General features: G+C 37.8%; 1 protein-coding gene across 9 annotated transcripts in view; it reads right to left on the reverse strand.

Annotated features, from left to right (window-relative positions):
* Positions 1-18347: 18347 nt before the first annotated feature.
* Positions 18348-23664, reverse strand: part of PTBP2 (polypyrimidine tract binding protein 2) — a 49366-nt gene continuing 44049 nt past the window's right edge. For 4 of the 9 annotated variants that reach the window (XM_064664701.1, XM_064664698.1, XM_064664705.1 and 1 more), the window contains 6 exons: positions 22853-23007; positions 21369-21402; positions 20833-20925; positions 20242-20458; positions 20062-20139; positions 18348-19931 (listed from right to left, as the gene is read on the reverse strand). In XM_064664701.1, coding sequence (XP_064520771.1) covers positions 19799-19931; positions 20062-20139; positions 20242-20458; positions 20833-20925; positions 21369-21402; positions 22853-23007 — 710 coding nt within the window. In that variant the 3' untranslated portion in view covers positions 18348-19798. The remainder of the gene's footprint in view (positions 19932-20061; positions 20140-20241; positions 20459-20832; positions 20926-21368; positions 21403-22852; positions 23008-23664) is intronic. The other 5 variants (XM_064664703.1, XM_064664700.1, XM_064664702.1 and 2 more) reach the window with 3 other exon arrangements.

Raw genomic sequence — 23664 nt, forward strand, 5'->3', positions numbered from 1 at the left:
GCTGTAGTTCCAGGAAATCAGGAAAAGCTGTCCACTGTAGTACGTTGCCAGCCTTTAGGTGGACTTCAACAGTGCTGGAAGAAAATCCTGCTCTGCATTTCAATGTCTCAAGGAAGACAGGCCCAGACTGAGTGTAATGTCCTTTTCAGTGAGCATCAGCAAGTCTAAATTAAGCCAAGATCACAGGTGCACAAAAGATAACTACCCCCAGCAGGGCAGCACAGGGATGTCTTTTGTAGATTAAAAAGTCTGTTATTTCCATGTCCATCTTTTCTTGACATATGAACTTTCAGCATCCAGTGCTGTGTGAAATAACTGCAATTTTCCTTCAAGCACCTATTAACAGTGATGAGCTGACAGATGGGAAGCACATGATCAGCCCACTCATCTTTCTGCATACCTGCCAAAACAATGATGCTACAGAATGAAACCTGCCCTCATCTTTAGGTATTTTCTGAGAAGCTGGAGTGAAAACTTTTGGAAAATCTGTAAAGTAATAGGAGAATCAGTAGCAAACAATTTGTGAGGTGTCAGCCTGACATATGTTTCAGATAGTACCTAAATAATGAAGATAACAGAAAAGTAGATGTTTTCTGCAATTTAAAGTTTATGCAAAGCATAATTTTTTAGAAACTTCCCTCTACCAACAATTCACTAATCTGTCCGTAGGAGGCAATTTTCAAGTACTTCCCACACATAGACACAAAGATTACAGGCCTATCTCACTACTGGAAACCTTAGGCTCCTTTTTATTGAGCACGTTTTTCCTGTAGAAGGAACTACAAAAGACTGAGTAATCCTGTGTTTTAAAAACAGCTTTTTAATCAATTTAGTTATCTGACTGAAAATAGTAACAGAAAAAGAAAACATCTCAGCCCGAGTTAACTTCTCCACCAACCAAAATTTTTTCGGAAGTTCTCTCTGAAACAAGATTCAAGCTCCCACCGGACACTCCAGGAGAATACCGAACTCCTGCAAGAAAGCATGACCAAGTGCATTGGGATCCTGGATCATGCTGTTTATTTGTGTATATCTAGGGTAACCTAGGATAACCTCAGCCCCACATTCTGCACAATATTTGCAACTGAACCACTCACTGTGAAATGCTGCCAGATTCAGATCCAGACACAGAATTTGACATCCACTGGACACTGCTGCAAGTGAGGAAGGAGTTAAAAATATCATGGGGAATTAACCACTTAGTTTTCTTCCTTCCAATGCAATTCCTAGTCCAGAGCCGTCTATATACCCTGCTTGCACTACAGGTTTGTACCAGCTTTTAAAAAGGTCTAAATACTGTGTTTCTGCATGCTCTCCTATCAAGTGCAACTAGACCCTTTTTACAGTCAGAAACTCAAGTGTTCAAGCCTCTACACAAACTTAAGTAGATATATGCCATCCCACAGCCTTCACCATGCTCCCCAAAGTGGAGACCCACCAACCTGATGTATCTGAGAGTATTGTTGTGCTCTCTTGGGCCTGCTTGCTCCTACCCTCCTGCAAGAGCTGAGAAAAGACTGCAAGTGCTCCTCTTTTGTTGGTCTCAGCAGCACATGTCGTGTTCAGCTGGGTCAGACCAGGTTACCCGGGCACAGGAAGGTGTGCCATGTGAACAATGAAGGTCTTGCTTCTTTCTCGTACTAAATATGAATTAAAATATCTTAGTTTGAGGTCAGTGCAGACCATGCCACCACTAGGTCATGCCACATTTGCACAGGTGGGATCAAGTGGTGGATACAATTCAGTTGCAGTGGACAAGAGCTCTGAGCAAGGTAATTGCCCTGGGCTTAGCTGCATGTTGCTCTTGCAGCTGAAGCAGTCTGGTAAGTGCTCACCTGGGTGTCTTGGTGCCACACTTCAGACTGCAGGGGGAAAGCCCTGAAGCTCGCCTCCTCCAGGTTCACCACCTGCATAATTTCTGTTCTCACCCTGCATTACTTAAAGAATTATTTGTTTAGAGTTATTTCAGTCAGAAAGCACTGACGCATCAGCACGAAAATACATTAATCCTCCAGAGTAGCCCTCTCAGTGCTCCAAAGGGTTTTTTTGTAATCAGTTAGCAACACAGGGGACACTCATCTCTGTTCCTACACTGCCCCACAATTCATGCAGTATAGTCCTTGTTCTGAATTCAGCAAAGATACAATAATTTGCCCCAGGCCCTACCCTCACAAAAGAAATCATAGGCCATGAATAATGTACAGAGCACGTGCCCATCCCACAGTGCTTGCATGGCCTCAAACGTGTTTGCTGCTGAGCCTTCAGCATCTGGTGCATCTGATGACCTCAAGACACGAGAGCCTACAGTTAGAATGAGGTTCATCCAGTGTCTTCAGACAGCTGGCAATTAAAATGGGGGTTTTTAAACAGTATCTGGCTACCTGTCTAGGTAAACCCTCTCCTCTTATCCTCCTAGAACATGCTGTTCATAACCCAGGTATTCGTCAGATTAGGGGTTCATCCAAACAGCACCACTGGGCCTCAGGAACTTGTTTGGTGGCAAGATGACAAACAGTTGGTAGGATATATGTAACAAGAATGATGATACTGAGATTCCTGGGGAAAAATGCAGAAGATGGTGTTTGCTGCAATCCACGAGTCCACCGCAAGCTGCTGTTGGTATCTCTGCCTGTACTAGTGGGGTTAAGAGCCAGACAGATGTGTCACATGTAGACTGTCCCTGTGCTGTATAAAGGTACCATCAGTGTTTCCAGAAGAATTGAGCACTGCTTAAAAAATAAAGTAACCACCATCTCATGTCCTACAATAGTAACCAAGATATTTTTCCCTGAAGCAGAGCCTAGAAACCACAGTGAAAAGAAAAATCAAGATTTAGAAATGGAACCCTAAAAAATTGCTCCTTTGAAGAGAGCTCAGTAAACCTCTCTAAATTAGCTTCTGAATAGCTCTAAATTAACTTCCATTGAGGACTAGATTAAGCCAGTCTAGGTTCAAAGGTGCCTTATGAGAGAGAGCCACCAAATGATCCTGCAATCATCCTAATAATCCACCAGGGATAGTCAGAATGACTGAAAGTATAGCTCAGGCCCTTCATCCCTCTCAGGAGCACTGCCCAGGTCTGATCTCTTGTCTGAAGAATGGAAACTTTCATTACCAAGAGGGTAGATTAGTTCTGGTGGGCATGTGGGTGAGACCTATGGCACTTCTCCCCCTCTGTCACTCTACAGTCTCTCACTGGTATTCCAAGCTGGTGCTTTGACTCTGGTAGGCACTCTGATACTTTCTGCAGCTTCAGGCTCTGGAGAAGCAGAAGCAGCTCAAGCAGTGTCAAGCACAGGCTACATTTCTGACATCTGCTGACTTATTGCTTGAGACATAGCGGCACCATATGCCTTTGCACTGAAAGCAAATTTAAAAAAAATATTTGCCTATAATATGGTAATTTCTTAATAGCTTGTTCAAGATTTCCAGAGCATCGGTGCTATTTTTAAGCAGAATTAGTATCACCTACATCTGAACTCTCAAATAATTAGATTACTTTCACTCTAGAATATTCATACTGTGTTCAGCTTCCCAAGTTTTTTTGCTACATCCTGCTGCTCTTATATTTGGAGGTGATTCCTGTAGCCTGCAGTAAAATGAAGAGTTTTGCATACCTTACCATACCTCTTTCCCATTATTTGACCATGTTTTCTCTGTCTCACCCTCCCACAAAATAAACAACCTGCCTCCAATGACTTTTCCCCTCATTGATGCCAGTTTTTCTGATTTCTGTGCCCTAGGCTGGTTTTCTGACATATTTTTCTAGGCAATCCCAGCCTGACATGGTATGATTGACAGGGTTACCTAGCTGCTGTTGGCCTTGCCAGACTGTTCCCCAGCAGAGACAGTTTTCAAAGACAGGGCCTGATCCCACTTCCTTGCATCCAGTGACTAATTTCATTATTCAGAAGCAGTGATAAATATATTGAAAAGACATGATAACTGTCAGCTCTTTGAAACAAGATTCACTTTAAAATTGAAGTGGTAATTTCAAGTATCAGATCATGTGACTAAGGTTTGACTCAAGGAAACACTGACTAAACACCACACTCTACATTTGCTTCTTCTGCATAAGAAATGGACATCTCTACTGCACAATTGAAATCGTTGAGGACTAACAACGGTAATTAATGACTGATATTAGAAAACCTTCAGCTTTAAAAAGGCATTAAGGCAATAGCTTACCCCCACAGAAAATTACCTTGGCATAAAAAGCATCCTGACTTGTTAATATTTATACATGGATGTGAAAGTTTGAAGGGCTAAATACCATACATGGTCAAAACCTGCAGAAATGCAAACTTTTCATAAATATGGGTGGTTCCAGAAAATTTTGTTTTGTCAAGTGACTTTTGCTAAAACCATTTCCTCTTTTGAGTATGAAGAACAAACACAAGTGCCTTTTGTCAAAACTCATAACTGTATCATTTATATCTTTCCTTTGAGTATGAGTTTCCTGCTGAGGATAGCAAAAGAGACAAGAAATGGAATTCATGTCTTAGCAGGAACTCACAAATAAAGAGGTGGGCACCCACGGTTTTTCCTCTTTTTCACACCTTGTATACCTATGCCCTTCATCAGATATTTAGGATGTTCAAGGGCTCCAACAAGACCATAACTGCAGAGCCTATACTCCTTCATTATAAGGTTAAGCATACATAGAGATTTTATTCCTTATCTTAATATTTGGTTTCTGTTTTAATCCTACACAATTAAATAAAAGATATAAAATTGCAAATACTCCTCTTCCATTGCAGAATTTTCCAGTACTCCCTGATGACTTCAGAAATGGTAATTCAGTTTGAATTTGAGTGTCTTAAACCAGTGCCATTTGTAGAGCAGAGAATTATAGCACCTTATATAGTTATACCTTACCTCAATCTTCCAAGGGTTTTAAAAGATATAAGTTTCTCATCACAAAGCACAATTGTATTAAATAGGAGTAGTGAACTCATGCTAATCACATTTAACCTCTTATTCCAAATAATGTACAGAACAGATGTGAGCAGGAAAATAGGGCAAGCAATCAACAGGTCTTAAGCTTGGCTTCTATGAAATAACCCAGTCACCAGCAGCCCAATGTTAATTTAAAAGACACTAGACATGCCTTATGTGACAAAGGAGGAAAAACTCAGCAAACTTTTAGCTGGAGAGATTAAGAAGGAAAAAGGTCTGCAGAATGGTATTGTTAATTAGCACCTTTTATGTTTCCCAGCCAATGACCTGCCCAAAAGTAATGACAACTTTCATGTACCATGTGCTGATTTATAGGAATCTTGGCCGTAAGGAAAGAGTGAATAACTTCTTCCTTTTACCCTGACACCAGCTGTAAATATCTCAAAGCAAAAAAAATCCCAAAGGAAAGCATCAGGCACTTGGAACTTGTGTTTCTCTCCTGCTCACACAACAATCATCTGAGCCTCTGTGAATTTTCTCCTGTTTCTTGCTCTGTGTTTTTGTTTAATTTTCAACAATTCTTTCTCTGAACCTGAGATCCATACCACTGCAGTTGATTATTCTTTTCAGACGGTTTCCTTCACTAACATCCTGAGACTTAATTCTTGTTACAGTCCTCTCCCTACCCTGAGGAGCAAATTTCCTATTGACCAATACTCAGCTCAATTCTGATTATAATTGTAAAGGCACTGCACTGAGATTAAACCTCCTACTTCCACATCTCATGCACAGCAATCTGAGAGCGTTATTAAAACAGACTCCCTTCTGATCATCTCTGTAGACATTTTAATCTTACATTCAGTGTTTTTATAACCAAACCTCGGTCCTCACACACAGGAGGGAGGGAATTAATTGAATTGAGGGGGAGGTTGATTTTGTGGAGTCCATTGGAACTGAGCAAAAGTATCTCTCATCTATTGAAAAGCATTTACTCTGAATTCTAACAAAATAAGCCCATTTTTAAACTGCTCACTTCAAAGGGAAGAGTGGGAATTGTTTGTGCTCTGTCTTTCCCAGCTAGTGTTTCTATTATCATTTTTCTTAAAAGCAACACAGGCATCTGGGAAAGGATGATACAGCTGCAATGTATGGAGTGGAGCGTGGTTGTTGTTTTTTTTCCCCTGCTAATGTTATTTCTAATACAGAAATGTGAAAGGCCTTTCAGTGGAGTCATGGGGTGAGAATGGACTGAGGGAGACAGTGAGGTAGGCAGTTAACAATACTTCATTTTCTCTCTCTTCTCACTGCATGAAAGCAAACAGCCTGGATCCCTTGCTGATTTTCTCACATCTTCTCGTTTATATGTAAAGGACACAAAAAGCAGCGACAGCAGAAGAAAGCATCTGCCTAAAGCCTCCACTCAAGACGTTAGGGCACAGTGCAAACTGGAGCTTCCTCCTGTTAGGATTGTGAAACTTCCCATAAACCCCAGCACCTCCCAGAACATAGTGTCCTTTAAAGAACAGACTACAGGGTCTGCTTTGGAAAAGAAGAGGGTCATGAACTCTGAGCACATTGGGTGTGCTGCTAGGTTTACTCTCATGACCTGTCAGCATCTCTGGAGAGATGTGTTCATTAGGAACGAATCAGGATTTGCAAGAGTCAAGGAAACGAGAATGTGTAAGTGTCCCATATGCTGCCCTCACACTGAGGATCTTCAGCAAGAAAGCAGAATATGTGCTGTGAAGGTCAGGGAGAAGGACTAACAGTATTATTAAACATAAGGATATTCATGTGTCTGACCCCCAAGTTTTCAGCCAAGGCTCAGAAACAGATCTGTTAAATCCTAACGTCCTTTCTACCTCTTTCAATAACCTAAAGCATGACACAATATTACAGTACTTTAACGTAACATGGACACAGTGAGCTCAAAATCTCCTCTGCTTTCCTGGGCCATGTTAGGACTAATTAAATACAAGCCTGTACAGAAAGTCTGGGTACTTGCAATCCAACTAGAAATCCTGGGAGACAAGACCTTATTTTCTGCTAAGCTTCAGTGGTTAGTTCAGTGTGAACGGCATCAAATGCTGAAGCACAAAGAGGCCCTCCAGGAGGAATCAAAGTTCTCTAGCAAGTAACAAGGAGTCACAACTTTGTGTGTAACTTCAGGATCATCAGCAGTTCTGTGGCCTTTTGTTCTTCCTTATGTTAAAGCTCTCCTTACTTTTATTCAACCTCCTCACTATTTTCAATTAATTGCTTTTATTTACCAGATTTTACATCTGTTAATCTGATCAATATCAAATTAACCTCACCTTCAAGGTCATTAGAGAACATGCTGAAAGAAACTGTTTTAAGAAAACCCTTGGAGCGGCACGTACATCTTCTCTGCTCAACACTAGCAATCACCCTCTCTCCTGTCAATTGATCCTTTCTCATTACTAGCCCTTCCTTTAGTATATCAGTAGATTTTGTGATCTGAAAAACCCAACCTAACTAGCAATTCTGCCATATCCCATCAGTACCTTGCCTGAAAAACAGGAACAGGTCCAGACAGACAGGAAGGGAGAGGATCAGAACCCCACAAAAGGCCTTATTTTGCTTTGGACATCAATAAAATGGAAAGCTCTGGAGTGTGTTTCTTGAAGTGTTGCTACCAGCATTATAACACTATCCAGCAAGATTTAAGGTCTCATTTCATCCTGTATATACATCCGTAAAAAACACATCCTCAAACACATTCCCACCCCTCATTTCAACATGAAGATGGTCCCCATTACCTGGACTCCTTGCTGGTAGATCCTGCGATGTTCTGAACAGACACCAGGTTTTGCTCAAGTCCCCCATCGCACAATTTCTGATGGACTTCTAGGTAAGGTCTCCTGAGGCCAGTACTCCATAAACAGGATGGGAAGGATGAAGATGGTACATTGCAAGGCAGCATTCTCTGCATTCAGCTTTAGATCCATGCAGTCCTCCCAGATTCAGTTTTGGCTGCAGAAGACAAGCAGTTTCTGAAACTGCTTTAAACCCCCCGAGTTCCCAGCGTGCTGACACCTGCAGATGGCCAACAACAGCATTTGGGTGCTGGGTTTGCCACAGCACCATTACGCCTCCACCAACAAGCAAAAGGAGCCCAAAGCAAGTCCATGGGGATCATTCACAGGGGAAAGATGGTGCACAGAGGACAAGGACGCAGCAAAATCAGGAGAATAAGGTACAGGGATGCAATGTTGGATGGAGAACAGATCAGGAGAGCAGCTGTCAAAACCAAACAGAATGTAAAAAGTGTAAATGCTCCAAACTTGGGGCAGGTAGGGCAATGACAGGCAGGTGCTAAGATAAAGAAAAGAATTAATTTTATTTAAGGTTTGGTGCATCTAGCTGGATGAGCTCGATGGGAAAAGGGAATAGAAGATACGATAGAACAAGGGAGAAAGAGGTGTGCAAAGTTTTGGAAAAGATGTAAACTGAGTCTAGCAGAACTCTTTTTTTTAAACTTAATGTTCAGTCTGCTTCAAGTCTAAAGAACAGAGCTATTAATACACTTCAGAAATTTAGTGCAAAAACTAGTCTACAGCTACCTTTGCAGCATGTAATCAGCTGTAAGCATGACACATCACCTTTACTTTGTCATTGGCTATAAACAGAAATATTGTCTATATCTCAAGAACCTCCCTTAGTACAGCTTCTTAAAATATTCCCTTAGTACTGAATCAATTTGGTAAAACAGCTTTATTTTTGGTTCATTTTCTATGACATCCAGATCTGTGTTAATATACATGGCAATTATGTTCTAAGTAGAAATGCCACAATATTTTACTTTATTCATTACTACATAAATATGTAGATTTATGTGCATGGCTCGTAAGTAGTAAGTATTACCAATATCTGTCACCATAAAACAGTAAAAGCCTGGCTCATGAAACACCATTTTTCTGCCTTTCTCCTCTTATACTACAGTGATGAGTCAAAAATCAGAAGTGTTTCTTTGAGAATTCTTATGGTCTTGTCTGACACCTCAAAGTAAAAGAGAACCTTTGCTTTAAGAAACTTAAGGTGTAAATGTCAGCCCAACTCCATAAAATAAAAGCAAACATCATTCTCAGCATGATTAACAAGGAACTAACACACTGTTTCAAGAAAGCATGTCTGGAAAAAGAACAGAAAGTTCCCACTGAGATAATAACCTTGACTTGAAAAGAGCTGTGCCTGGAGAATCCTGCTTGGACCTAGAGCAGCAGTTAACAGAAACACAACAAAAGTGGCATGATAGGCTAAAGGTAGGGGAGAAAAACACAATCCCCCAAAACAACCCATGCAAAATAAACAGCATCCCACAGATCATCGCCATTAATCCACAATTACAAGTATTTTTTCCTGTCTCACTGAAGGAAAAACACATTAAGAATTTAAATAACATGACTTAAGCAAAACATTCCACATAGTCCATGAAGCTGATGCAATCCACTGCTTTGGCAGCGTGATTAGATGTTCTTGTAAAGTGATGTGTTTATTATGTTATGTTACATCACTGTATAATATACAGTATTTTATTAATTATTAATATCTAGAAACTAAACAGATTGATATGGGTACTTAGGCCAAAACATCACGGTGTGTATTAGCTTAAGTCCTAGAGCTACTTAAAATTTCCACCTGTATCTCAAACACATGCCAGTCCAAGCCTTTAAGGCTGGAACAATTATATCAGCATAAAGTGTTTTCAAGATGAGATTTCGTTACATTTTAGCTGATATTTGACTTTAGCTGATAGCTGAAGCAGGCAGTGTTGTTTTCCCGCTCCTCCCAAGAGTATGCTCCATCCACTGCAGCATTTCTCTAACCATTCAATGACTAGGTTCAGTCCACTAAAGGACAAAAAAACCCTAATACCAAAAAGGGGAGAAGGTAGAAAACAAGTGATAAGTTTGACTTTTTTGGTAAGGATGTTGTCAGTTTAGCAGGTTGAATCATGCAAATTAAGGGCAAGAAGATAGCAGGCATGAGAGCTGGCAGAAGATCCCAGCCAAGAATGACAGGAGCAGAACTAATTCCTTTAATAGCAGCAAGCCTTAAGAACAGCCCAACTGTAATTTGAAAGCACCTGCTGAATGATTCCTGGCTACTTCCTGCAGTGCAAGAGGAGCATTTGGAACACCTTCCTCTCCTTGAAAGCCACATTAACAAAGGGACAGGAGAGAAAAACAGGTTACATTGTTAGTACCAATATATTTAAAGTTATGTGTCCATTGTGTATAGCTAAGTCTTTCATATAACATTGCATCTTGTACAAGGAATCAGGCAGTTGTACATGGTAGACTTTAAAATCTAGTTACAATTTTACAAGCATTAAGTAGTTTACTTCTGACTTCTACTTATCAGCTCCTATAATCCCATCAGTTTCACTAGTACAAGATGCACAAACTGGCCATTTTTCAACATTACTGAATCAGCACTTATGAGAACAATGTTTAGAAGTTTCAGGTGACAGCAGTCTGTCACCTTCATATAGATAACTAAGGGAGAAAACAAGTACTACTTCACTGGATCACTTGTCCTAAAGATCACTCATAATATACTACATACATGCACGAGGAGCCACTGATGTTTTAGTTACTGATAACCTAACACCAGCCTCTAAATACTCAGAATGTGGATATAACACTGCAAGTCTAGGACTGTTACATATCTCTTGGCAATTTTATCAATGATTCATTTCCAGTGATAATAAAGTGAAATTTGATTAATCTATGTCCAGCACAAAGAAATTCACTACAGCAGTGAGGCAATGTTAGGAACTATATTCTAAGTGCAAGCAGCAAAAATGAAATTTAGAACAAAGATGATATCCAAAATATTTGAAACTTGTAACTGTTCCATCTTCATTACTGCTTGAAATGACTGAAAAAGGAGGCGCTTAAACATTTACGAGTGTAAGACATTTTGACACTTCTAAAATTGCCAAACAGAGGGGAAGAATAAGTTGGTAACAAACCTGGTAACTCATACAAACCAAGCACTTTAAAACATCAGCTCTTTATCAGTGGAAGGAGTAGTTAATGTCTCTGAACAACAGAATGATAGGCATGCTGTTACCTGACAGAGAAAGGCAACTTGATGTACAAGTACTTACTCAATACGGGATTTTGCACAATAGATTACGGCAGCCCAAAGATCAGGGTTCTATTTGTGACAATTACTACTCTGTCAAAGACTTTAATAAAATCAACAGTCTGTGAAGTTTCAGCTAAACTCAGTGTCTTAGATTATTTCCAGTTTTAAGTCAATCACACCTGGCCTCAGTGACATACAGCTCACCTCCACAGTGCTGCTTGACAAATTTAAAACATCTCAAAACACTGCAACTTAAAGATTAGCAAATTCATTTTGAAATTGAAAAAGGAAGAGTAATAATTCTTCCAAAAAGGGGTGCAGGGACACAGGCTGAAAACAGCTGAGAAAGTGTACAACTCCAGGACCACACGCCCTGCCACCTTTCACCCAGTGTGTTCAGAGGAAGCTCTCAGCTACTGTCTCATCTCTAGAGCACTGAAGTTCTTGTATAGCAATTCACTATTTACATAATATTTTCTCAGTTTCCTTTTCTTTGTGTACTCAGTCACTACATCTGGATGAACTTTTTCTTCTCCCTAGGAACATGGTTTTGGCAGGGCAGATGTCTGCAAAAGAGAGAATCTCTGCATTCAGTAGTGGTTGCCTAGATACCACCAACTAAATGCCAAAAGCCTAGACTAAGTTTTTCCAGCACAAAAAAATAATGCCTACTGTTCCAAGTGGTAATCCTACTGCAAGTTCACCAAGTTCTACATTGAGTATTATTAAGTTCTACTAACATAAATGTAAATTACTGACTTCCTGACAGACAACACTGAAAAAAAATTACAAAGTAGGGGACAGACAAGTATAACATTCTTGCTTTAATTACTAAAGAATTATTGAGAGCATAACATTCAGTTCCTAAAACATTTCAAAAAACAAGAAGCATTTGAAGAGCTTCTGTCTTAGTGTAACAATGACGTTATTTAGGATTCAAGCAGGTTGCTAAATATTAAGTGAAGCTGAAATGAATATAACTTGTAAGATCCAAGGATTTCTGATGATGGAACTGTCTCAAAACAGACTGGAGGGCTCCTAGATTTTTCTAGGGCTACTCTTAATCCAAGAGCCTGAAGTGCATATAGCCCTAATTTCACTAAACAGCATATACCCTAAAAGTTCCAAAATCATGAATGCAATTTGCTGTGGTCATTGAAGGGTCTCAAAGGTGCTGGAGAGTCCTACAGGCCACTGAATCTGCAAGTCTTGAATTCCTAAAAACCTCACAGCTGCAGCATATAACCAGGTCTGGCTTCAAGTGTGATGTCTCTCTGAACCAAGATTAGCATATAAAATATTGTCCAAGTATACCAACCACATTATATTTATTTTCCAGTAAATCTCTCTGGAAGCTTACTAAGCAGTTCTAAGTGTAGAAGGCAGCTGGATAACTGTTCCCAACATAAGAAGGAGGATCTCTGTACCTTTCTTTAGCTATGAAGGAATATGTCAGGTATGTTGTTTCAAATCACCTTGAAAAAAGATCTGTTTTACACAATTCCCATCTTCAGAAACTGAGGAAGCTGCTATGGACTGACAAAGGACAGGTATTAAGGGGTGTACCACTTCAGATCAGCAAAAATCCAAGTTTTCAACTGGCTCAAAACTTGCAAAAGCTGGAATTAGAAATGAAATGAAATGTGGAATCCCCTTCCTTAGGAGAACCTATTCAGGAGGCCTATGTAAAGCTTATAGATCATAGCCTATACAAACCAACAGTCTACGTTCATGTGAAAAAAGTTCTCTTTAATATGTTTGCTTTGATAAGGGAAGTACTTTAACAATTTCCAGGTATCTGTAAGAAACTGCAAATAAATGTTAATACTGATCTGTTAGTAACAATACTTGCATTCTATAGACTTCAGTTTTACTGAGCAACTCCAGTCACTTGCTAATGATAATGGGTGGTGATGTGGCAATTCTTGCATTGCCACAACTGAGAGCACATCCCTTGGTGGGCCAAACATGCTGCACATCTAAACAAGGTATGCCACATGGAGGGGAAAAAGCTATTTAGAGTTGATCCACAGCAATGCACAAGTGTTTGGTATTATCATTCTCTAATCAAAAGAACAATTTATTCAAAGTATACACATGTCTGTGTAACAAGACAGCATCACAAACACCTCTGTTTTTAAGAACCATTCTGAGTGAAGAGCCATAAGGTCATCCACCATTAACCATATATTCTGAAGTAACTACCCTTGAAAGAAGATGAGGGTTAGATACATCTAACAAAGGAATTTGAAAATAACTGCTTTCTAAAAACCAAAGTGGATTTAAATTGCAGCCAAAGATTCAGGTCAAGAGTCTTTTTTTCTTCTAAGTTCTATTAGTAAGCATGGCAATGCAGTGATACAGACTGACTAAAGAAGTCATGCAGCTTCTGTCATCAGCTTAAACAAGTCAGATGCACTTCTGATCAAAATGGTTAAGGTTTACCAGAATTTGCTTAAGAACTGGAAAATTAAGGTGACCTCTAGTTTATTTTCTACAAACATCACCAGGAAAATCTATCTCTAAAAAGAGAGGAAAAAAGAAAGAAAAATGCCCCACACCTTGAAAGACAACCCTTGTTCACAAAAAATTTACTTAACCTTTGAATTGAATATTGAATTCAAGGTAATTTAACGTTTAGGCATCAAAGCACAGCACACTGAAAAGTGTACTTTGTTGACACAGCACCATGACTATTTACTAGCTGAGAACTGTCAATGTTTTAAAGCAGCAGCAAGGCCGGTGCCCCACCATACACTGCAAATCACTGGTGTTTGTCAGACAGAGCTGCCAAGAAACCTTCCTTGCTTCAGAAAAGAACAGACTAGTCTAGTGTTATTTCAGCTGAAATCTTCAAAGGATGTTGATGCTGTCAGAGGTAAGCCCAAGGCATTAAGGAACCAGAGGGGATAGGGTTAGCCCAAAGGATACTGGTGTACCCTTCCATGGAATACAGATGGTTAGAAATTTTACAGTATACATTTTTTATCAAAAAATGCCAGTGTCACTTGATGACTCTTCTAACAAATCTCTTCCTAGATCCCACTAGCTCACTTTATCTAGCTCTTTGGCAAGCCATCAGTGTCAATCATCCTAAACTACCCTGACATGTAGCCTATCCTAGGGCTAGAGGCTTCAGGCTTTCAGTCTCCCTGGCTTCCAGGAATGATCAGTACTCATCCCCAGGAAAACCAGTTTCCACAGTAATCTGTATGCAATTGCTAAGTTTTGACACCTCTGTACCTGTTGAACTGAAGTGAAAATACATTACATTTACCTCACAACCTGGACCAATTTTGACCAGACTTGCTTGTAAAATATCCTACAAAATAATTCAACCAATACCTCTCACCTTGTCAACATTTTAATGTCTATTTATGCGTGAAAACAACTGAAAGAAAGCTCTTGAAACTTCCTCAGTGCTCCTCTGTCCACTACTGATCCTGCTGCAGAACATCCCTTCCCTTCAATTTCCCATGTCCTGTACCCAGTATTCTCAGGCCCTGCCATGTTTGCTACCTCACAAGCTGCCGCTTGTTAGAGAGGGAAAGAACTATGTCCATGCCTGCTTGATAATTCCTGGCAAAAGACAAGGCAGCGGATTTTTTCCTTCCCTTGCCCATAGCACTGAAAGTCAGGACTCTGACCTAGCAAGACAACTAATCATAAGGACAGAAACAGTAACACCTTAGTAAGGGAGACCTTCATCCCCTCTGACAGAAAACCAGCCAAAGGCAGCAGGAGTGACAAGGAGGAGACAGGGGTTATCTCGGGAACAGTACATTCACACAGAGACAGTGCAATTACACATGCCTCATTTCCTTATGAAACTGGGATAAAACTCATAAAACATGCAGAACTCTTCAATAATAGGAGTGCTATTTTGAGCTAATTTTTTTGAGACATTTAAGTCAATCTGCATTTAATTCACATTTTCCCAAGGAAGAAAAGTTCTTTGCTTTTCCTTTGCTGCCTGCATGCAGAACTAATGAAGAAAAATATAGATTTTAAACATTACATGCTGTAAAGTTTGAAAGGGAAAAAACAAAGCAACATAATTCTCTTCCAAATTTAGTTTCTTGATCGTAGGAAAATTCAGTAAATTCAGAAAGTAACAAAGGTACAGCCGGCTGTAAAAATTTTAAGGTGAAGCAGAAACTCACCAATCTCATTTCGTTAACCATCCAGAAGAGACCAAACACATGCACACATATGCACAGATGCACTGGAGAGAATTTCAAAGTTCAAAATACTCAGAGTATTCTAAATAAATTCTTACATTAAAGGAAAAAACAAGTTAAAGAAATTCTCTAAAGCTTCACTACTGTGGAATATAATTCCTCAGCAAGACACTGGTTCTAGCAAGCCAATGGTGGACTAACAATGGTGGACTAACAGAATAATTCATAACGGATTATCATTCTCTACATTTAGATTACTGCAGTCTACTGATTAACTTTACCAAGGTCCATTAAGTAGAAAACAGCATGCCAAATCCCATCATTTCGGAAAAATCATTCTTTCTCCTTATCCTCTGTGTGGACAAGAACCACACTAGCAGGCTCAGCTCCCCGAGAAACCAGGAAGATAAGAAATATTGCAGATGTTGCCATACATATTAGCCTTTTTACATACACCAGAACGAAAAGAGATGGGACATTCTACCTAATTATTTAACAGAAAATTTGTTGTTCACCTAAGCAAAACTCTTAAGTTCACGTTGCCTCAGTGTCTGGAACAGAATAAGGACTTCAGCCTCGTCCCCACCTTACACAAACCTTCTGCAGAAGCCTTGTTTACTTGAAAACATTTAATACCAGGACAACCATTTCTTGAGATGCACTAGTGAATTTATATGATGGTTTGCAGAGAAAAACAATTTTTTTTTTAATGTTTCAACAGAAGTACATATTCACAAAGCAGAGAATTGGACAAATTATCTGAAGTAGACTAAAGTTTGAAATTGCAGTGCCTTAAATCCTGCAAATAGCTATCTGATTATTCCTGCCACGCTGTAACATACTATAAAACATAAGGAAACTTATAATGAATCAAAGGAATTGTTTTTGTAAAATGGTTTATAAAGCTGAATATTAATGTAAAACCTTAAAAACGGTAATCTACAAATAATCATATGAGCTGTTATTTCTGCAGGGGAAAAGGTGCCTTTCATATAACATGTTAAATCACAATATACAGAAATACTTCTAAGTGAATTCATTTAACTTCTAAGTTTTGCCACAATTTTTAATCAGAATGCTATCAGGTTTTGGTTTTACTTCATTTACGTGCTGTATTTGTCAGTGGACATTACCTGATTAAAGTACCATTTTTGGACTTCTCCAACCAATTTCATTGCTCCATTAAACAGCTCACAAAGAAAAAACAAAATCAGCAACTATCTTCTGTCATCTACCCAAATTATTTTAAAAATCTGAAACTGAGGAAAATCACCATGTCTACAGTAAAGTTCAACTAACATAATCTGAAAACTCGCATTCCATTGAGTGTAAGAAGTTATTCATGAACCTTATTTTTAGTAAAATTTTAATAAAAATGATGCTTTCCATTTTCACATTCTGACGAGCTAAAAATACAGAAACTTATTTACATTTTATAACAACAAAAATGTACAAAATACTATACAAAATGCAGTACCATCTCATTAAAAACAAGTTTTTGAAAATTCTAGCAGTAAGGAGATTATTAAGTCTGTATTTTCTGAAGAGAAAAGACTAAGTATCAATAACTGAACAGTAATTTTCTCCAGGTTAATAAAAAAATGCTTTCATGACAATTATGACTATCAGTACTTTTAATTTTGGCTGATACAAATATAACTCATAATAAAAGCTGCTGAATTTATAACAAGTCAAAGCCAATATATATTCTTTCCCTTGAGGCTTTTGCCACAGAAATTTTCACAAGTACAGAAACTTCTTTTTAAGGAAATAAGCTTGGCAAGAAATTAGTAAGTTACAGTTTTACAAAACCTCTGTATCTGTACACACTCACTGCAGATGTTTACAGTTATTTCAAAATGATACATATGGCAATCACTGTATGCTGACACAGATGTTTTAGAGTGGAAATGGTTCAGCACAAGCTGAACCCATGGAATGGCAAATTTCAATTCACACTTCTATTTGAAACACGCAAGCACATTCTGAGCCACAAAAGGAAATCTCACACACTTTAAAAAACTATGGGCTGTCATATTGCATAGACAAAAAATCTACAAGACCAGCTCAGTCAGACCCTTAACTACTGCTTAAATCGACTGGGATCTAGTCACATCTATGGACTTGAGTGCTTGAGTTGTAAAAGGATGCTGATTCACAGTCTTTGTGTATGGATGAATCTGATTCTAACAGCATTTCAGACTGGGTGATCACTGCAATACCTGGAGTAGAACTTAACTCATATATTGGGTGTAATTCTGATAAAACAGGAAGAATCCAGTGCATTTTATTTAACATATTAAGACTACTGCAAGCCCTACATTATACCATGACCTTTAAAAAGCCGATAGCTATTTACTGATTTGAAAGTCAACCCAGAGAACAGACATCAGTTCACAAGGTATTCCAACATCAGTATATCTACAGTGGTTGTACTGGAGAAGTGACAGAAAAATGCTTTGATTTGAACATTGACAGCTTTTACCAAATGCTCCAGGATCATATAGCTACTCTTTAATGGAGACTGTGTAAAATACTAGTTCTAATCGAAGAGAAAAAAACCCACAACAATCAGTTCAAAGTAATATAAAGAAACACTATTGAAGTGTCCAAACTGTTTTCACATTAATTTGAACCCATGGCTCTGAAAAGGTGAAATATCCTGGTCTCAAATATGTATGGTCCACTAATCTCATGTTAAATTTTGTTACTTTCACCCATGAATATACCATATGATTAGTAGAAAATCTTTAGCAGACACAAAAAAAATGAAAGATGAAACTTGCAGCAAGAGAGCATGGCAAACCTGAGAGATCTATTAGTGCATAAATTTGCTTAAAAACTAAAAAGATAGAAAGAGAGAGCTAACGAACTACAATAAAAGTTATGTCTTTAAAGCAGTAGGTTATAACAGGGTGGGAAATGTTTAATATGCACATATACCTGCAAAGGGGTCACTATCTTTCTGAAAATAAAGAGCTGATATTTGTCACAGCATCAGATTTATGGTAAAAAGCCATAAAGAGTAGTTTTTAATATTATGCTTTTCCCACCCTGGCAGAGAATAAACATGAATTTAGAAGCACAGTAGAAGTGAAAAACAAAGAAGAGGAGAGATAGAAAGCAGCAGAGAAAGACAGAAAAGGTGAATACAGAGCTACAGAAGTGTTTATTGAGCATGCTACAGAGGTAAGCAGAGTACACACAAAATGAAATTAAACAACCATCAAACCTCCCAACTTTGTTAGAAAATTAATTTTTAATTGTGCCACTTCCAAACTATACTGAATTTTACAATTCTAAAGATGTAAAAACTCAACTAATAGAAAATATACATGACCTTTTTTTCTCTACATAGGTAACAGAATCTATGAATCTTGAAACTAAGTACATCAATTTCAAAAAGTATTGGTCATTTAAACAGAATCAAGGTAACAGTTCAGACTGACAGAGAACTGCTTTGAAATTAAGTGGATCTGCAGATTCTGAGCCATGTTTATAGTAAAGTCAGATCAATTTCTAAATACAAAATATTTTGAAGAGATTTATTAAAACTGAATATTACAATGCAAGGTAAATTAAGACTAAAGGCACATAAACTTTGGTCCCACCTGGTTGTCAGTTTTAGGAAACTGCCACAAAATTTCCTGCAAGCATTTGCAGCAAACTTTCTTCATCATTGAAAAATACATGCACCATTTCCTGAACTAGCTTGACCAGTCTGTACATGCTCAGAAATCCACAACCATATTCCATATCTTAATTACAAACTAAAGATGGCAATATATATTGAAATGCACATAAGTCATGTCAACTTCAAAAACATCTACGAAAAATATTCAGCCACAAACAAGACATTACTTAGTGCTGACATTTATATGATACATCCCACAAGAGTGTGTACAAAAAGGTTAAGATTCCACAATGCTTTTCACGTAGGGCTCAAAGTCACAGAAGTCACTTTTTGTCCTTTGAGAAATTAATATTCTGTACCTTGTTAATTTTAACTAATGCCTACATTCATAACTGAATCTAGACCAGAACAATGTAATACAAAAGGCCTTTTAAAAAAAAACACAAAGCAAAAAGTAGCAAAAAATCAAATAATGAAATTTTACTCTGTCAGCATAATGCATCTAATCCAATTAAAAAGAAAAATAAGTGACAAGCCAGCAGATAAAGAAATCAAGCAGGAGAAACAAAAACTTAACCTTTTTACACACCCCTGCCTAAACATATTTAAATTATCATGTAACAATGTGCCCCAGACAACCAAATTTGCTTTTTACTAGTTATGCAATTCCAGCAGTACTAGTTTTCCTTTTTAAGGCACGTACGTCAACTAAGTTGAAAAAATGTGGTATTATCTTGAAATCTTTTAAACAAAACAATGGTTTATCTAAACAACAGTTGACTACAGCAGTTAATATCACTGCTTTTTATTTTTTTGAATTTTTTATTTTTGAAAACAATCAAGGAATGATAACAGCATGAAAAAAAATAAAAAAACAGAAGACAAACTCTGGTCCCCACTTTCCTGAACAGTCAATAGGTGACAACACCAAACAATGCAATACACCTTCATTCTCAATCTGCCTTTTTTAAATAGTTGACTTAGAGAAAGAAACTCTCAGATGGTGACTTTCTCCCAAATTGTAATTGTGAAGATCAATCAAAGCCTGAATAGCTTCTTCTACTGTTGACATCTGAAGAAGTGCCATCTTGTGATCTCTTCTGAAACAAAATAACGGAATTAGGAACTTGAACACCACAGCGGTTACTTCTAATGTTTGCTATCTGATATGTGCTTTTTCTTAAGATGTGCTGCTCTTCTGTCAGAGCTATGTGCAGAAAAGCTACTTACTGAAAAAATTTAAATGCTTTCACAGTGCCTCCAGTGTTAGCAAACAATGTGCGTAAATCCTCTTCCGCTACTGATGGTCTACAGACAGAAAGAAAATAAGCATAAGCAGGGAATCATTAGTCAATTCAGTGTGTTGTGAAGCACATTAATATTACTGGCTTACTGACAGCGGACACTTACGGAATATTGGACAGATGAAGTGTTGCAGAAGGAGGGAATATATTTTGAAAGTTCTTTGAACCAGGTTTCTTGAAGCGATGCAAAGGTGAATTACCAAAATCTTTAGTCAGCCCTTGGTCATCAAGTCCCTCTCGAGGTAGTTGTACTGTGTGATGTTTAGAAAGGGTAACCCGAATAATCTTTCCATACATTTTTTGTCCATTAAGATGGCTCATGGCTGAAAAAGACAAGTTTACTCAATTGAGTGTTACTTCCAATAGCTTGTGGTACATCACACAAGCAAGAAAAACACCCAAGCAAATCAAAAGGTTTATTATGCTAAAAGACTGAAATCAAGAATTAGGTCTGCAGACGCTTCAAGAATATTCAATTTTATTTAAAGATAATAATGTGATTCAGCTGTTGAATTCATTTAGGATATCGTGCAGACCTTCTGGAACACAAGTGCATGCAATAAGATTTTGGATCTGGTGGGTAACCAGGATAAAAGACAAACTGACAAATATAAACACACTTAGTTCACCTGATCTTAAACAGCCTAGTTTCCAAATACTTAGACTAAAGAGAAAATAAACAGAAAACTAATCTTACCCAGTTGTGACTGGTTTCCATCAGCCATCTGTATAAGAGCACTATCTTTCTTATTGTATAAAATCTTCACGCGCTGCACATCACCATAAACACCTTTTCAAAGTCAAAAGTAACCCAAAAGAAAAAGTTCATTTTAAAGCCAGTCACCTAAGTAATATATTTTGACATATCAATGGAACATTCAGACAGCAACAAGATCACTCACTCAAACTCAACACACTCACAAATGAATAAAGGAGATAAAGATTTTGAATAGTGAATTTTGAAAAGAATAATTTCTGAAAAACCCTCAAAGCTATGTGAATGATATTAAATTAAAGATCATGCAAAATATATTAGCATGCATTAAAAGAAAAACTGTGTCTATGGAGAGTTTTAAACAGCAAAAGAAAAATAGCAAAAGATTTACTATTCAACTTTAAGCCAAAGTGCTAGCTACAAATAAGAATTAAGGTGAAACAAAAAACCAACCAAACAAAAACCATAAAAATCAAAATCAAATCAATAATAAAAGTATAGTGCTAACAATAACATACCGAAGAGGGTAAACAGACTTTGGGGCGTAACCATCTTTAGAAGGAGAGAAGAGCAAGCAGCGTAAGACAAGAAGAGAGAAGAGTCGAGGAAGAGCGGAGATGAACAGATCATCCATAACGAAGGGTGGTTCCCGCAGAATGGTGAGGTGGTCATGGATCATGGTTTCAAGGCGGTTAATTGGGGCAAGTTGGTCCGAGGAACATTTTGTTCAAGCACAGAAGCATGAACATAGGGAATGAAGACAGGGAACATAGACAAAGACGAGGAGAAGGGCAAGACAGGGAAGGGCACGGGGATTTGGGTAAAGACAAGGAACGGGAAGTTGAACACAAAGGGAAAAGGATGAAATGGGGGAGGGAATACAGCAATGCAGAAGAAAAAAAAATAAGGAAGTGGGGAACAAAAAAAAATAAAATATAGGTCAGTACATAGGAAATGCAGGAATTTGGTCAGAAAATGGTTGGTTTATGTACTGTACAAGAAAAACTGAGTAAAATGTAGTCACCCAAGACAAATATGGGTAAAGTACATTCATATTAAGAGTAAACTACAGCATTTCATCTCAACATGAAAATAAATTAAAAAAAGCATGCAATAGAAATTTTAAAATTTAAACTTTAACTGCGTAAGCATGGCTGGTTATGAAATGCAGGCAAAAAATCTTTCAAAATGGCACTCTGATCTAAAACATTTTAACATGCAAGACTGTGGATGACAAAATAGTATCAGATGATAAATAAAGCTTCATGATTTACAGTGACAGAGGCCAGTTAAAAATGGAACAGCTAGACTGATACAAACTTCCCACATTTCATACCAGCTTTCACAGCCATCAAAATAAATGTAAAGGACAGTAAAAATGCAAAACTAAATTAATCCCTTTAGATTTCAGAGTTAGCAAGAAAGATATAGTTAAGGTGAAAATGCTTTGCTACCACATTTTTTTTTTAAAGACAAATGAGTAACTGCAAAGAAAAAAAAATTACTAAGAGAGACTGGAAGAGTGCCTCGTCAAGATCTTTGGGAGAACCTTCAAAGAAAAATGTGTTAGAGTAGTTTACATAAATTAAGACCTCAAAATGTGAGATAAAAGTATGAAATGAAACAGCAAACAATTAGAAACAAAACAGAAATTCTAGTTTACATGATTATAATTGCAAAAGAAATCACAGTTGCTATTTTGTAAAAATAAAGCTTTCAATTCAAATGTCAAACATGCAGTGGAGTTACCACATTTTTCTTAGGAAAAAATAGGTAGCTGAGTATGAAAGGATATTTAAAGTTGTTAGCTACCTAGGAAAACAAATGTATTTAACAATAATGGCTTTAAAAGTAACTTTGGGGATTATTAAAAAAAAAAGAACAAAAAATACTTCGAGCTTAAAATCCAAATGTAAGAGGACAAATGCAAAGAAATTATAAAATACTGACAAATGAAGTGTGACTAAAGAGTGGAAAAGAAATGTAAAATTGTTTTACTGACCTCTTCATTTAAATTGCTAACCAGGAGGACTGTATTGCCACCAGCTGCAACTCCAGGCATTCCTACACGACCAGCAGCAGCAGCTGCAGCTGCAGCAGCAGCATTTGGAATAGCCAAAGGACTCAGAGCCCCTGGAACAGCTGCAACAGGAAGCCCTAATTTTAAAATAAAGCGTATTTTACGAAACACACACAAGTCGTTTAAAAAGAAGTTCCTATATCAACACAAGTGTTGCATACAACACTCTACACAGCAGACGATTCCACTCTTAAGGTAATTCAAATGGTTGTAAAATGGGTTGCTAAATTAACATAAGAAAGAGAAATGTGGAGTTTTTTTTAATTCAGATCAAGTCCACAAAGTTATGAGGTGTAAAAATACTTTCTTTTCAAATCAACATTATTGTGTACCAAAACAGTTTCCATTGCCTCCAAAATGCTTCAAGAGTCTAGTTTATCAAAGTGTCTAAAGTAAATGTTGATTAAATCAGTGAGAATAAACACTAATTGTGCTCTCTGCATCATGACATCTTTCTTTTCCATCACCCTTTGAGAGACATTCCTCACTTCCATTTGATGCTTGACTAAATATGCAACACCGCAGGTGGCCACATAAAAAGGTGTATGTATCTCTCACAGCCTCAGCATAAAGGTGAGGAAGAAACCTTCTAAATTCAAGATTCAAGATGCTCCATGGCTTTTGTGATCCAATTCTCTGAAGAAGCACATAACTATTAGCTAAACCTTCAGTTGTGCTTTCATTTTTTATTCTTTCAAGGAAACTCGGACCCTGTAGACACATGTTGGTTTTGT

The sequence above is a fragment of the Pseudopipra pipra genome, chromosome 9 (genome assembly GCF_036250125.1).
Source record: "Pseudopipra pipra isolate bDixPip1 chromosome 9, bDixPip1.hap1, whole genome shotgun sequence".
NCBI classification, from domain to species: domain Eukaryota; kingdom Metazoa; phylum Chordata; class Aves; order Passeriformes; family Pipridae; genus Pseudopipra; species Pseudopipra pipra.